A 15432-nucleotide genomic window follows, 5' to 3' on the forward strand; every position below is an offset into this window, starting at 1 on the left:
TAATAAAATAAAAACTTATTTACGTATAACAAAAGAATATAAGTTTTGTGAGAAAAAAATTTTTAAAAATAAACAAATTACATTTTATATATTATGATAATTTTTAAAATTACTCAAAAACATTTTTGTCCACTAAATTTTTTTACTTTATTCCTTACCTTTTGTCCACTAAATATCAAGGGACTAGGTATTAGTTATTCCTCTTTTCCCTGAATAGTCATTTCAAAAAATGATCATTCTTTTTAATCGAATAAAACATTAAAAAAAGATTAAGAATAGAAAAAGAATGATCATTCCATTCTCCCAACCAAACATAAAATCCGTTTGGTTTATAGAACATTTGGTTCATAGAAAATTGGTGGTGGTAACATGATATCGGTGTTAATGTGCTGCAAATATTGGCTGTGAAATATTGATTTGGGTATGATTTTTTTTGTTTTATCTTTAAAATAGATAGAAAAACATAAACTTTATTGTACAACCAAACAAAACATAAAATTTCATTTTACTTTGCTTTAATTTGTTTTCCCCCAATTTAATTTCCTTAATATTTTCTTTACTTCAATTTTTTCATAAATCAAACGGGACCTAATTATCAGCAAAATTTGGGTGAATGAAAAGAGTTACCAAATGTTAGTTTATTAATGATAATGAAGATTTTATAATTCAATAAATATGAAAAATGATTCTCTTGATAAAGAGAAAATTGTTATGAAATAAATCTTAAGAGAATAATTATAAAAAAAATATAAGAGAAAGTATTTAGAGGGAGTAAAAAGATCTTATTCAAGTGTGTATTTTACAAATGAAGTGAGACGACTATTTATAAGCCAACAACCCTTGAATTATAATCATAATCTAATTCTATCTAAGGATTCAAATCAGATTACATTTCTTATTTCTTACTTGTTGGGTTGTTTGATTTGATTTGTACTTATTGAGTTTTAATATAATGGACATTCACACATATATTGATAAAAAAATAATGATATAATAGGAGGAAGATTTTTGTGTTGTAATTTTTAAGTATTTATGTTTATAAATATTGATAAAATTTCCAAACACCAAAATATATTTTTCAGAGTGATATCCAAACACAAAAAAAAAAAAAAAACCTTTCTTTTCAAAAAGAAATATTTTCTTTTAGGAAATCAGTTTCTGATTACCAAAGGGACACTTGGGATAAAATAATTTACATGCATGTCCTATATAAATTAAAAGAAATAATGGGATTTGAAATGTATTAATTTAAATCCTTGGAAGAAAAGTTAGAAACGAGAAGCTAAGATATCAAGGGGAGTGACTTTTAGCGCTGGAGACCTTGGAGCATCTTTTAATGGTTTCAGAGCTTTCTGACGAGGCAAAGAAGCACGCAAAGCACGCAAAAATTATCTTTTTAAGGCCTTTCCATGTTGGCTTCCACTTACTGATCTTTCACTCTTCTTTATGGCCGGTTTAAAGCCTTCAAAAGAGCATCGCCCGCTTCTCTTCTCACTTTTTTTTTTATCTTGGTCGACAAATCCATTTGGTGGCTTGCTACTTGTATATATAGATGGCCTTCTATTCATAGTTATTACTTCCTTAATCACAAAGAAGATGGAATCCGCTATTTCGTCATTACCACAGGGGCAGCAGCAGCAACAAGGAGATATGGGGAGCAGCCAAGGAGCAGCAGCGGCGAGCAGTTCGTCATCGTCAGCAGGTTCTATAGGGCCGTTCTTCGCGGTTATCTCGATTCTCACATTTCTTGCAATAGTTTCTTGCGTGGTGGGAAGAATTTGTGTCCGACGTCGGACGGCAGCGCCAGTTACACCGTTGGATACTATCAAGCATGGAAGCTGCTTGGGATGGTTGAAGCGAAAGTGTCGACATTGTATGGCTGGCGAGGTGGAGGTGGGAGCCAAGGTCATGTCTTTTGGGGAAGAAACAAATAACCATGCCCATTCCCCTGAAGTTTGAAATTTAAGGAAGCATTGCTCGTATTTTTTTTTAGATTTGAGAGAAATGAATTCAAACCATACTCTTTAAAAAAGAAATTATATATCAATTAATGAATTAAATGTTTGAATGTAATATTGTTCATATTTAGTTTCATATATTTGCCTAAATCATTGTAACACATGCACATGATATTTTTTCTTTTACGCACTAAATAAACATAAATAAAAGAAAGAAAGAAAGAAGGGCGTGATCATGATTTTGGTTAAGTTATAATCCTTTTTACCTTGGTTCTTCTTCTTTTAACTTTGGAGGTTTTAGATCTGGTAAGACGAAGCATATAGTAACACTTTGTTTCCTAATGTATAATATCCATGAATTGATTACGGGAAACAAAGGATGCTTAGATTTGATTTGATACAATGAATACTGTATGCACATTCAATATACATTATTGGAGCTTCAATACCTTATTAATTATTCAATTTGAATAATGTGTTCAGATTAAAGATTACTAACATGTATATTTATTTTAAATCAAATAGATTTTCATAATTAAGTATTGATTAATTGTCATTAATAAAAACATCACTTGTTATTTTATGTCATCACATAATGTTGACATGATATGTTATATGTCACAACAAAGATTGTGCATGGTGCCTTACAATGCAATCACCTTACAGAGAATGTAATTACAAGAAATATGATTATAATTATTGGTATATTAAAAAGGGTGTGATTAAAATATTGAAATAATAACTTTGTAGTGTTTGATTTACAAAATGTAATATTAATTTTCAAAATTATCCTATATATTAAATTGCAAGTTTAATATACTTGTATATTATTTTATTGTAAATTTTTATATGATATAATTTTTTAAATAAATTTTCCAACAAATAACCAAGCATCGTGCAAATTCATTTTAATATTAATTAGAAAATAACCTTTTATTTGTTAGCATTTTTGAAATTTTTAAAACATTAAAAATGGAAACAATTCTCTTTAGAAAAAAATTTAAAAAATAAAAACCAAAAGATATTTTTTGAAAAAAATGACAGTAAAAAGGAAATATTTTTTATTTTTAAAAGTTTATTAAAAATTACATAGAGGAAATAATTTTTATAATTTTAAAAAATTATGAGTATAAAAAGAATATCTTCTATTTTGTCAAAAATTCTAAATATATTTTTTATTTTATAGATTTTCAAATCTTTTGTAATTTCTTAAAAATAGTGATTATTTCTATTTTTAATTGTTCTAAAATAGAAATTATTTTTAGGTTTTTTAAATTTTTTAGAATTTTTAAAAATTAAAAAATTATTTTTATGTTGTTCAAAATTTATAGATTTTTTTTCAAAATTTAAAAATAGTTTTTATTTTTTAAAGTGATAAAAATTAGATTTTAAAATTTTATTGATTGAAGTAGGGTAAAAATGTCAAATCAAATTAGATAACATTGCAAACTAAGTTATAATATGAGATTATATTCGTTTTTCAATATAATCATATTACATCCATTGCTTGTAGTATGATTGCATTACAATTTTACATTAACTTGATTTATTTCAGAACAAATATTACAATGTAATTTAATTACACACATTACAAGTAATGTGATTATATATCTTTGATATCAAATGCTATCAAATTGTGACATGATCACATATTGATGTAATAAGATGACATGATAACTTGACGTTTTACTCTTCTTAATTAAGAATCAATTAGATAATTCTTAATTTATTATTGGTATTGTGCAAATAATCCAAACAAATTAATTTCCCAACTTTTTATGCAAATAGATTCAATAATATATATATATATATATATATATGTGTGTGTGTGTATGTGAAAGATAAAATCTTAATTAAAAAGTTTTGGCCCATAACTTATGAAGAATAAATTAATTGTTCCTCTTGTAGGAGGGCCGAGAACCACCGACGTTGAATATTGCCTGTAAACAAATCCAACACACTTGAGTTGTTGCAGCCTCTGAAGGGTAACATGTTTGGTTGACAATCACAGCGAAGCTTGTCTACCCTCATTTTGCAGTTTCTCAAATAATACATAAATCAATAAAATCACTTCCATAATTAGCTTGTTGATTTACGTACATTTCCAAAATATAAAACATCTTTCCAAATGTAATCACCTTTTAGCAACCAAAATCAAACTAATAATAATTTCCAAATTAATTTAATTATCATAAAATACTTTCTTTTTTCTAAATTCAATTTGGAAACCCTTTTTTTTTTGGGTTTCCTGGTATTAATTAGTGAAAGATATTCTCATGAATTAATCTTTGTTAACACTGCGTAATGATTACCCTGCAATGCATTTTAGTTTAAAAAAAAAAAAAACAAACAAGGCAATGAGGAGGTTTCCTTGGTAACTCCCATGAAAGGAAAGACTAAAGAATCTTAACCTTCCATGTGTGTGTAAGTATAACAAAGCGAAACAAATCCACCGACAACACGCTTTCTATTTATAATGCCACCCCAACATCAAATCTAAACCTCACACTCTTAACCATCCCTCCCCGAAAATACCAAAAACCAAAACATTTCTTTCATTTCCTCCTTGCCTATCCCTTCTTCTGCTCCATAGCTGCCGGGTGGGCCGCGGCCACCTGCCTTATCATGACCATAAACTACCATTAAGACGTTAACATTCATTCTCTTACTAACATTAGTTTTCTAGTACTTTTTGGTTTTGTGGTGCGTTTCATGTGCTAGGAACATTTACATTCAAAATGGTGTCATTACGAGTTGATCAAATCAATCAATTAAAGGACATATTCGCAAGGTTTGACATGGATGCGGATGGCAGCCTGACCATTCTAGAGCTTGCGGCGCTGCTAAGATCGCTAGGACTCAAGCCATCCGGCGATCAAATTCATGTTCTGCTAGCCAACATGGACTCTAATGGCAATGGTGCGGTGGAGTTTGATGAACTAGTCAATGCCATATTGCCTGACATGAATGAACAGATATTGGTAAACCAAGAGCAACTCAGGGAGGTTTTTCATTTGTTTGATCGTGATGGCAATGGCTACATCACCGCGGCGGAGCTAGCTGGCTGCATGGCCAAAATGGGACAATCGTTGACATATAGAGAGCTGACGGAGATGATCAAAGAGGCTGATACCGATGGGGATGGTGTCATTAGCTTCAATGAATTTTCTTCTGTAATGGCAAAGTCAGCCTTGGACTTTCTAGGCATTACTTTGTCATGTTAGGTTATATATAATTTATTCTTTCTTTCTTTGTTTTTATTGGTGTAAACATTACCGGGAATGTCGATGAATCTTATGTGAATTATTAATAATTAAGGCTCTGAATATGGTCATTCTGTATCTAACTTTGTCTTCAATTTCATCTATCTGTACAGATTGGAGGAAGAACTTGCTACCAGCCATTGTATATATATATATGTTGATTCCAAAGTTTAATAGATTCAGGTTGGCTCTATGTATTATGTCAAAATAACTTTTTTGTTGGGGTTTTTCTGATGAATCTATATATTTAATCAAGCTGAGTGCATTCATCTGTTAATATTTTCTTTAGATGTTTCTATGTGTTCTTGAAGATTGAGCTTATCTAAAACGATAAACCAGATAAATGAGCAAGAAAAATGGTTCATATTGGTTTTCTGTAAATTACTACTAAGATTAAAGACCTCAAGAGACAACTAAGAAATTAAGATCATGTAGTAAAACCACATGGCTTTTAGCACAATGATAAAGGAATCTTCATCAACTATATTGTATGCTTTGTAATGCAGAGAATTCGATTAGTTTTTCAAAGGAGAGTTGTCCTGTTTTAACGAACCAGAAATCCTCAGCTCTGCCAGAAAAAGCTGGTTCTTATCGATGTCTGTTTTTATAGTAGCAGTCTAGATTAATAGGCGGTATATAATCCAGAAAATCTTGGCATTGTCCTTAGCCTCATGACAGAAAGATGTCATGTAAAAGCATCCGGATAATGTTTATAATCAGCTTGGGAAAGATCAATGGCAAGATTAGAGTAATATCTGCACTTCCAAGTTAAATGTGAAAGCTAAGGTATGCAATGAAGGTGTGTAACTCATGCTATGTGACAAAGACCATTTAAGGTAACCAGCTACCCCTAGAGAAGGAAATTTATATTTGATCCTGCAGAAATATGGATACAGACACGGAACAGGATCTAGTACCAACAGTCAATTCTTCCGCCTTTTTAACTTTTTCTTCATTTTGCTTGCTGTAAACATGAAAACATTCAACTCTATATATACTTTTTCCCCTCTTACTATCTTTAGAAATGTACTGCAAACAACAAAAGAGCCGGACAACAGGGTTGGGTACTGACCTCCAAAATGCTGGAGGCCGATTCTGTCAGGGGAATGGCAAAAAGAAGAGAGAAGAATTAATGGTGTTGAAATAGGTTTCTGAGAATCATGCAGGACAACATGAATACTGTCATCAAGAACAAATTCAAAATTAATTAACTTTTATTTCTATATCCTTACATCTTATCATACAAATTACAACTTTAGCGGAAAAACGTGATATGGGCTCATAGAAATAAATAAAAGAAGATGGTTCTAACTGAAAAGGTTGGATACAAGGCTGCATCGGTTGGGTTCATAGGACTATCTTAGGGACATAACTTTCTTGTCAAGAAATGCAACTATCTCGATGTTAAATTATGTACATTAGAAGAAACCTAGCAGCACAAGTAATATACAACTATCTTGCGGTAGAAACTAGTGAAGAGGATAATCATCAATGATCCCCAGCTCTCTCTTTAAAGCTTTTTGATTTTGCTTCAAAACGTGCAGTATAACCTACTGTTGTGGGACGTAGTGATCTCTGCCTTACCATATGACAGTACTCAGGGTCATCGCTTTGCCCATCAGATCTTATCCACTGTATCATCTGATGATACAAGGGGAAAAACCGCATTTGAATGGCAGAGTAAGTGAAATATGGGAGAAGTGAGCATATCAGCACAAGGAGTGTGAGAAGCCAATACAATCCAGATGGTGCACAGGCTTCAACAAAGACCTGGTAGGCGGTAGTTGATATGTCTGGGTCCATGGCTCCATAAGCCATGAGGAATATATACCAGAATATAATGCCGCCCCAGATGAAGAGATGTTGTATATATGTAAAATAAGTGATGGATAGTGCCATTTGGCAGTTAACTACCCAGACCATACATGTATACATGGTAGCGCCAAGGATCTCCAATCCAACAACTTCCCCACCTTTGCGAAAGGCTTGATGCTGCATTGCTCGGATGCAGAAGAAGAAGATTATGGTAGCACTTAGCACTCCATTAAATGCCCAGCCAAGGATTCTAAGCCAGCTGAATAGGACATTCTGTATGCCTTCTTGATATAATAGAGGAAACTGCAACATTAAGTATAAGAGAAATGAGATATTATCATCACGGTGGCATTTTCTCTCCAGTATAGAATTTTAAAAGTATGTTAGTTTTCTACTTCAATCAACGAAGCTTAATAATGCCATTCAAGAATCTATCACTTTGTGGGCAAAAGAAAACCATTTATACGAGAGATACCTTCAGACACAAACGGGAAGAGATGTCCTGGTCAAAAACTCCCAGAGCAATCACAGGAAGTGATGTGAAGAAGACATTATAGAGAGACAGATACCAATCGTTGTACACAGCTTGCCCCGAGAAAGATGCATATATCTCATAGAAGAAGATAGTGAAACCAAATGCAATATTCTTGTAAAAGAAATAGCATATCTGCAAAAGAGTGCAATCATCTCAGTTTAACTGGTTGATATTGGATGCTTGAAAAAGAGCATTAATCAGGTTTCTGACATTTGATTATCATGGCTAAACAAAAGGGTTAAGAAAAGGTTTAATTTTTCTACCATAGATTAAAAACCAAATCGATTTTCAGACCAAAGAAAAAAGAAACACAATGCGACTCATAGTTTCAACTGCTAGGAATTTAATACTTCAACAGTACAAGAATCATATTGGTCAAATCCCTATTCATTTTAAACTGTTGTTCCTGATTTAACTCAAACATCTTCCGAATTTGTAGTGATATCAAAATTCCAAATTTAGCTTTGTGATAAAAACATTGGTCATCTCAATTCCAGGTTAGATTGAGAACACTTCAAGATTAACATCTCAGAATTACTTATATTACCATTGATGAGATCCGTCTATAACACCAATGTCCATGCACAAGAAGCAAGCGCTCCAAAAAGCGGAACTGGGCAATTGCTATATCACTTGACATCACAGCCTGAAAATTTGAGAAGTGGGTATTAGAAAGGAGAAGGAGAAAGCATCAAGCAAAACAAATCAATGCACCGGCTTTACACATGAAGCAATCTATTTAGCATTTACCTGCATTCCTTCCACACCACTGATACCAACTCCGATATCAGCTTCTTGAAGCATACCAACATCATTTGCTCCATCACCAATTGCTAGAGTTGTACTGCCCGTTTTACTTTTAACCAGTCTTGTAACCTGCATTTTTTTTTCAGATAATTAGTTTGAGTTCTCCTTGGAATTGCTAGAAGCAAGCAAGAGCTCGGATGATGTTCTTAGTTACAAAAATAAGTACTTGATAGTCAAGTTGATGTGGGACAAATTTCATCATTCATTTAAAACTGACTTAATTTTTAAAGATTCCAGAAGTACTATAAACAGGCTAGTAGCTCTTGAAACCTCAGTTCAACACTTTCTTCTGTCAGCATATGTTATCCCAAAGGATAACATGCACAACTTACACCACTTTTTGGTCACCATAGAAACAAAATCAAATGGAAATTTTTGCATTAAAAGAATATATTTTATGCACCATTGAAAGATAATCTAACTTACTAGTGCCTTCTGTTTAGGAGATGAACGACAGCAAATAACTGATGCACAGCCAATGGCAAGTTCTAGGAAAATGTCTCTGACATCATCGTCCAGAGCATAAGTTAGTGACTTCCCATCAACAATTAAAGCCAATGCCTCAGAATTTTCACTTGATAAAGTAAGCAACTGCTTCCCTTCAGCTATCTGCTGGAGAACGCCTGCCTTAAATGCCTAGAAAATCAAAAAGATCTCATCAAGCTGACAAGCATACTCAAAAGTTGGACTAGATTTGATAAGAAACCACTTTATACTGGTTACCAAGAAGTTGTCAAGATATGTAACTATAAAATCCTACTTTTGTTCTGGGGCAAAAATGAATCTCAAAAACTGTTGAAGGGAGCAAAATCTTTCTTAAATTATTTTAATTTATGCCACTCACGTAGTTCCTATGTGCTATAATTGAGCCTATCCAGAATGTAAGGCATGTGAGAGTTTTTTTTTCATAAAAAAAAGAATTAAAGCAGAAAAACACCTCAAGTAAAGCTCGAGTTAATCTTAACCCTCAGTAATGAGGAGGATGTCACTGTCAACTGCACAACTTTACCAAAAAGCCTAAAGCTGAGATTTGTCATGAGGTTTCACATTAAGCATTCGATGGGATAAAATGGACAAAATAAACTGGCGGAGAAAAAGGTCCATAATGCTTTTGTATATGTCGATATAGTTGAAGAGGAAGATTTGAAAAGAGTTGAGTTTTCCCATTTGTCCACAAATTAGGAAACTTTTGTTGCAACGGTTAGTTCATATTACAAAAATAAATGGAAGGATTTAATCTGAATATAAAAAAAGAAAGCTACTGAGAATTTTTTAGTTGACATGCTATCGCAGTCCAAAACGGTAAGAAAATCTGGAAATATAATAAATGCAAAATATGTTTTTGTTTACTGGACTTAAATTGAACATTCTCAGTGACAAGCATGGTTAAAAGGAGCAATTTGTCAAATGCCGTAATGCCTAATCTCCTTAAAAGCAGATAAACTTAAAAGGAAGGAGAAATAAAGCCATCAGTTGAAGTTAGAGTTTACCGCTGCAACAGCAGATTTGTCCCCTGCTTTCTCCAATGCCTTGTTTTCTGGAGTCTCTGAATTTATTACTATTTGCTTCATTCCTTGTCTAAGCAAACTACAGGCAAAGCTGCAAAATTCAACATGAAAGTTTGAAAAGTCAGCACATTAAAGTTTACATCAGATTTTATGGTAAGTATTGGCAACACTCATTATACCCAATATTTATTGCCGTCTCCATCTTATCTCCTGTCAAAACCCATAGTTTGATCCCAGCTTGTGCAAGTTTGTCAATGCATTCAGGAACCTATCCAGAAGAAAAGGTGAAATACTCAATAGAAAGCCTTAGAGTTGATCTTAAAAGTGATTCAATCCTCCAGTATTCGAGCATGAAATGAAAAATGAATTAGAACAAGTCATATTTGTTGCCTTTGTTTGTAATGATAGTTATTTCTACGTTCATAGGGAGAATAAACAAAAGCTGAGGGTTATTTTGCTGTGTGGTGATAATGCTTTCATTAAATGCCATTAAACCCACCCCATTTTGAAGTTTGTCTTCAACAGCTGTAGCACCAAGAAGAATCAAATCCATCTCAATCTTTTCTGCCACTTCCTCAATCATTTCTTCACGATCTCCACTCACTAAGTTCTTGGCTTCTGTGAATTGCTCATTGAACTCAGCATATTCTTCCTCATCTATTTCACGGTATGCAAGTACCAAAGTCCTCAAACCAGCATCAGCATATTCATCAATGTGCTCCTTGGTTTGCTCTGCAAATTCTCGTCCATTCTTTGCAAGTCTTTCAAACATGACACTGCTTGTTTGGAGAACGAAGATGTACTTAATGTAATCTGTTTTCAAGCATTTGTATTCTGGAAAGAACTACTAAGCAACGTAATTTAGCCAGTCAAGATATACACAATTGCCCTTCCCTTAGTTATGACAGAAAAATATTCATTTTTACGCAGAGATAGAATGAGGTCTCCAGTTGTTTCTTTTTTGGTGCTAGAGGTCAACCCTTCCCACCCCATTTGCCACTCATCTAAAAGCGAAATGGATAAAAAAAAAAAAAAAGATGCAAACAGAGTTGAAAAGCCATTGCAGGAGCCATGTCACTCACTGCTAACTTGTATGGTCAGTTTGTCACCAATGTAATGCCTCACAACTCAAAATTTTGCTATGTTCATTATTATCACTTGCTCCGAATAATAGTAAGTTCTGTTTCAGATTACAAACCTGTCGGCACCTTTACAAAGTAGTAGCAGCTTTCCCTCCTCATTCCTCACAATCACAGACATCCGCTTTCTTGAGCTACTAAACTCCAAGATGTTCAATAGGTTATAAGATCTGCAAAAGAGAAAAAAATGTTCCATCATGTTGAATACATATATGAAAATACCATTAGCTACTAATACCTAAATTGAAATGATAAAGCCTATGCATTCTGCCACAGCTAAAGTTGACTACGAAGGAGGGCCTCGGAATATTTTATTAACTATTGACCATTAAAGATTTTGACCTTTCAACTTTTTTGCCAGAGACTGGATCTAACTCGTATAATGAAATGCTTGTTTGTGTCCTCTCATAAAACTCAAATCCCAGTTCTCTAGCTGCAACCACAAATGCTGCCTCATCAGGTGATTCGGCTTCATAAGAAATTCTTCCAGTTCCTTCATCCACTTCAGGTATTGCAGTATGGCAGATAGCCAATAGTCGTAAGAACTTATGGATTACATCTGCACGAGTTTCATTTGGCCAATTACCATTAGTGATTCTTTCATCCACAAAGTTAAACCCTTTGACGGATGGCTTCTCTTCCTTAAACTTCTCTACTTGGCCCTCTACCTCTGTTGCCTCTTGAGCCAAAGGTGAACCCTTCCTCCAGGCCAGAGCTCTCTCAACTTCAGTAATTCCATGGCCATAAGATATTCCAGCTACAGAACATTTGATAAATTCCATAGAGTTGCAAGTCAAAGTTCCTGTTTTATCAGAAAGTATGGTATCAACCTGGCCAAGTTCTTCATTTAGATTTGAGGTTCGAGCACGCGCAGGCTTGTCTGCTTCCTCATAGTACATGTGCAGATCTTGGTTGATGAAAATGCTCTGGAGAACTTTGACAATTTCGATGGATACATACAAGGAAATGGGAATCAAATATGAATACAACATGAGGGCTGTCAAAAATTGCAAAATTGCTGCAACTGCTGCTCTTTTTGGGTTATAATAAATTGTAGTCTTATCTGGTCTAAGGTACCATCTTGTCATTCTTCCATTTTCCAGGTCCTCCCTGGTTGCTATCCCAAAGAAAATTGACCCAATAATGGACAGCACAACCAGGACAGCAAACAGAAAGTACACAATCTTATCCATCCTCTTCTCAATCTTGCTTCTCTTTGAAGGAGGTGCTGTTGAATTTTGAATAACCTTTGTGTCATGGCCTGTGAAGATAACAGCACCAAAAATATAATCCGTGTTTCGTAATTTGGAGTCCCTAAGTAGAAGCTGCTGGGGGGATAGAGGATGCTGTTCTTCTCCAAGTTCCAAACTGCCAACAAAGGAGTACAAATTTGAATTTGGATCTTCACATCTAATGACAGCCTTGAAGTTTTGAAAGCTTGATTCCTCATGCATGCTTGAAGTTGCTTCCAATGCTTGTTTTAGTTTCAAATTGGTTTCTCCATCAAGGTTTGTTGTTTCAACATAGCAAATAGCTTCGTCGTAACTTGATGAGAGCAAAATAAGATCAGCAGGAAAGAATTCATCCTTTTCCACCTTGACTATATCTCCAACTTTCAAATCCATCCATTTAGTATGTTCAAAAATACCATCACCTTGATGCATCTTAACTTTCCTGTTATTCACCTCAATGTCCTGCAAGGTCATCAACAACTACTTTACGAACCCAAGAAACAAAGACTAATCAAACTAGAGTAAAAAGATATAAACACAAGAATGGCAGTCAAAAAAGAGAGATATGAAGCTTAAAGGAATAGCATCAACTCCACACACTAAAGAGAAAAAAAATATAAACATACCTGTAGCATTCTATACACAGTTTTAATAGGGACTGTGCACCACCACTTTTGATGTGAAGTAGCAATTAATGGGACTTAACTACTTTCACATATGCAACATATTTGAATTGACTAAGGACAAAGAACACATAAATTAACTGGTTAAAACTAACCCATCAGATACATAGAGCTACTGCATCTAAACAGACAGACCTCTGCAATCCCTTACCCCCTACCCCCACCTTTTGCTTGGTCTCTTCTGCAAGATAACCACTATACACAACCTCCGATCAAGCCTGTTAAGTAGTAGAACCTGACAAGTATATTTTCTCAAAAATCGTTTCCCTGAACTAACAAACTTTGTGACAATATATTCCCTAATCCTAACATTTGCAGACCCGAAAATTAAGAAATCTACCATACATTTCCCATAATTCATAGAAAAATCACAAATTTTAATTGCAATTATGATTATGATTAGGAAAATTAGTTTGAAAAACTGTTCACAGCCGAATATACACTTGTCACATCATAATCAGAAACAGAATAGTACTAAACTATAAATGTGACATGTCAGCCAGCATCAATGTTACCTGCTTTTTTCGCCTCCAATCTTCGACAACCTCCTTTCCCATGGTAGCTCCAATTACAACAACTAATGGAAGAACATTACTCACAGCTGAGTAAGGAGAGAGTGGGGTGAAGGACAATATTGCACAGATAAGAAAATAAAAATTGGCAACCCTCCTGAACTGCTCAAACAACGATTTTGGGAAGAAGGTTGCAAGCGTATACTTTGTACCTCTGACATAATTATCACCATAGTTGAGGAGACCTGCCTCAAAGCATTCAGGGTCATTGCAATACACTACCCTTGAGAAACCAGGCCCTCCAATCAATGAGTGCTCCCCTTTGAAAGATGCTTTCCCACAAGAAAAGGCATGTATTCTGCTAAAATGCTGCTTCTTTCTCCTGCCACCAGCCATTCTACGCAAATATGAATCTAATCGCACTGATTCAAACACATAGACACCACCAAAACCAAGAAACTTCTTTTTTCTTCAGGAGCTGCAGATTCTGACAAAGAACTGAAGTTCTCAAAAGATGCTTTCAAGTTTCAACACCAAATGATATTATAAACAAGATTCTCCAAAACCAGCTGCACATGAGATCCCGGAAAGCTGCCAAAGCAGGAATCAATCAGACCAGATCTTTAGGCCACAATTTCTATTTATGAACAGGCAAAGAAAGAAAAAAATGGAAAATTAAGGTAGTAAACACCAGGAAAAGCAAAAGCAAAAGCAGATTAACCACTATCAGAATTCTATATGTATTGAAGCTCTATTTAGAATAATTAACTCCCATAAAAACCAAAAAAAAAAAAAAACTTTAAGCCACTAAAATGATAAGAAAAAGAATTCCCATTTCATAAATGAATATTCCATGAAGGGACAAAAAAAGGGATTGAGAAGCAAGTTTTGTTTCTGCAACATACATTGTCTCTTTCTTTTTTTATTTCAATTTTTGGTAGAAATTGTGGACCGGGCAGCCATGTCTCAACTTTGACTTTCAGCTAGAAGAAACAAACCAAAGGCGTGCAGTTTGTTTTACCCATCCAATCTCATTTAGTTCAACTCAACTACTTCATTACAACTCATTTAAAACCCAAAAAATTAATAATAATAATAATAATAATAGTAACAAACTAATATGATACAAAGACAATAACACCAACCCAGATAGAACCAAATCAGATAAAAATGGAAACAAAACGGCTTTTGATCCAAAGTTTTTAAAGATACCCAAAAGTGTCAAACTGATTTAACAAGCTTTCACTAAATCCTGAAACACTATAATTATAGCAATTATTTGAAGGAGTAGTGCTGACCAAGGCTTCTAGAAAGTCAATGAGAAAAAAAAGGCGCTGCAAGAGAACGTGAAATGGAAGAAGAAGAAGCTTTTACAAACAAAATACAAAGAACGGAACTTTTGAGAAGGGTTCTAAGCTGAGAACATTACTTCATTCATATTTTCTGGGATCTTCCTTTCTGTGCGGGCAACTGGAAGTTAGATAAGAAGCAGACAAAACAAAGAAAGATAAAAAGAAAAGTGGGATTTTTTTTGTCTTCAGGTGATGTAAAGAGAAAGAAAGAGAGAGAGAGGATTTAGCTGTGAATCTACAAGTGAGGGAAGGGCATTGACAGATGTGAGCTAAGATTAATTTAAGGATGTCAGAGAAGTGAAAATTTCTTCTTTTTTTTTCTTTTTTATTTTTGGGTTTAAAAGACAGTTGAGAGAGAGAGAGATTTGGTACGCAAAATGTTCAAAATTGGATTAGCATAGTGGCGTGCTGAGTGCTGACGGCATGGGATGAGGCTGCGTGTAAGAATGGTCAAACCACACCATTCACCAATCACATGCTCTAATTATTTTTTGGCTCTTTTTTTTTTTTCATTTTCTCATTTCTTTAAACAACAAGAAAATTGGGTTTCCCATTGTCTTATTATTATCCAACTTTTTTTAAAAAAATTAAGTATTGAATTTATCATTACTCAATGTCCTAGTATTTA

The 15432-nt window shown here is 33.9% G+C and overlaps 3 protein-coding genes across 6 annotated transcripts; 2 read left to right on the forward strand and 1 right to left on the reverse strand.

Moving 5' to 3' along the window:
- Window positions 1-1444: 1444 nt before the first annotated feature.
- On the forward strand, window positions 1445-2207 carry LOC18604961 (uncharacterized). Its single transcript, XM_007037686.3, has one exon. It carries the CDS (start codon window positions 1447-1449, stop codon window positions 1957-1959), a length of 513 nt encoding a protein of 170 aa, XP_007037748.3. The 5' UTR covers window positions 1445-1446; the 3' UTR covers window positions 1960-2207.
- Window positions 2208-4438: 2231 nt separating this feature from the next.
- Window positions 4439-5363, forward strand: LOC18604962 (EF hand calcium-binding protein family). The gene has a single exon (XM_007037687.3). It carries the CDS (start codon window positions 4697-4699, stop codon window positions 5180-5182), a length of 486 nt encoding a protein of 161 aa, XP_007037749.1. The 5' UTR covers window positions 4439-4696; the 3' UTR covers window positions 5183-5363.
- Window positions 5364-6417: 1054 nt separating this feature from the next.
- On the reverse strand, window positions 6418-15157 carry LOC18604963 (putative phospholipid-transporting ATPase 9). 4 transcript variants are annotated; one of them, XM_007037689.3, is made up of 13 exons: window positions 14882-15156; window positions 13665-14043; window positions 13456-13541; window positions 11368-12719; window positions 11085-11195; window positions 10386-10662; window positions 10066-10154; window positions 9869-9977; window positions 8805-9014; window positions 8322-8447; window positions 8119-8217; window positions 7512-7703; window positions 6418-7339 (listed from the first exon to the last, which is right to left on the reverse strand). In XM_007037689.3, the coding sequence occupies exons 2-13, from the start codon at window positions 13846-13848 to the stop codon at window positions 6710-6712; spliced, it is 3465 nt and encodes a 1154-aa protein (XP_007037751.3). In that variant the 5' UTR covers window positions 13849-14043; window positions 14882-15156; the 3' UTR covers window positions 6418-6709. The 4 variants fall into 4 exon arrangements, with proteins under 4 accessions (XP_007037751.3, XP_007037752.3, XP_017973497.2 ...); XM_007037690.3 differs by having other exon boundaries at window positions 13456-14043; window positions 14882-15157; XM_018118008.2 differs by having other exon boundaries at window positions 13456-14043; window positions 14751-14883.
- Between the last annotated feature and the right edge of the window lie 275 nt (window positions 15158-15432).

Source organism: Theobroma cacao, chromosome 3, assembly GCF_053813885.1.
Source record: "Theobroma cacao isolate CCN51 chromosome 3, ASM5381388v1, whole genome shotgun sequence".
Classification (NCBI taxonomy): Eukaryota; Viridiplantae; Streptophyta; class Magnoliopsida; order Malvales; family Malvaceae; genus Theobroma; species Theobroma cacao.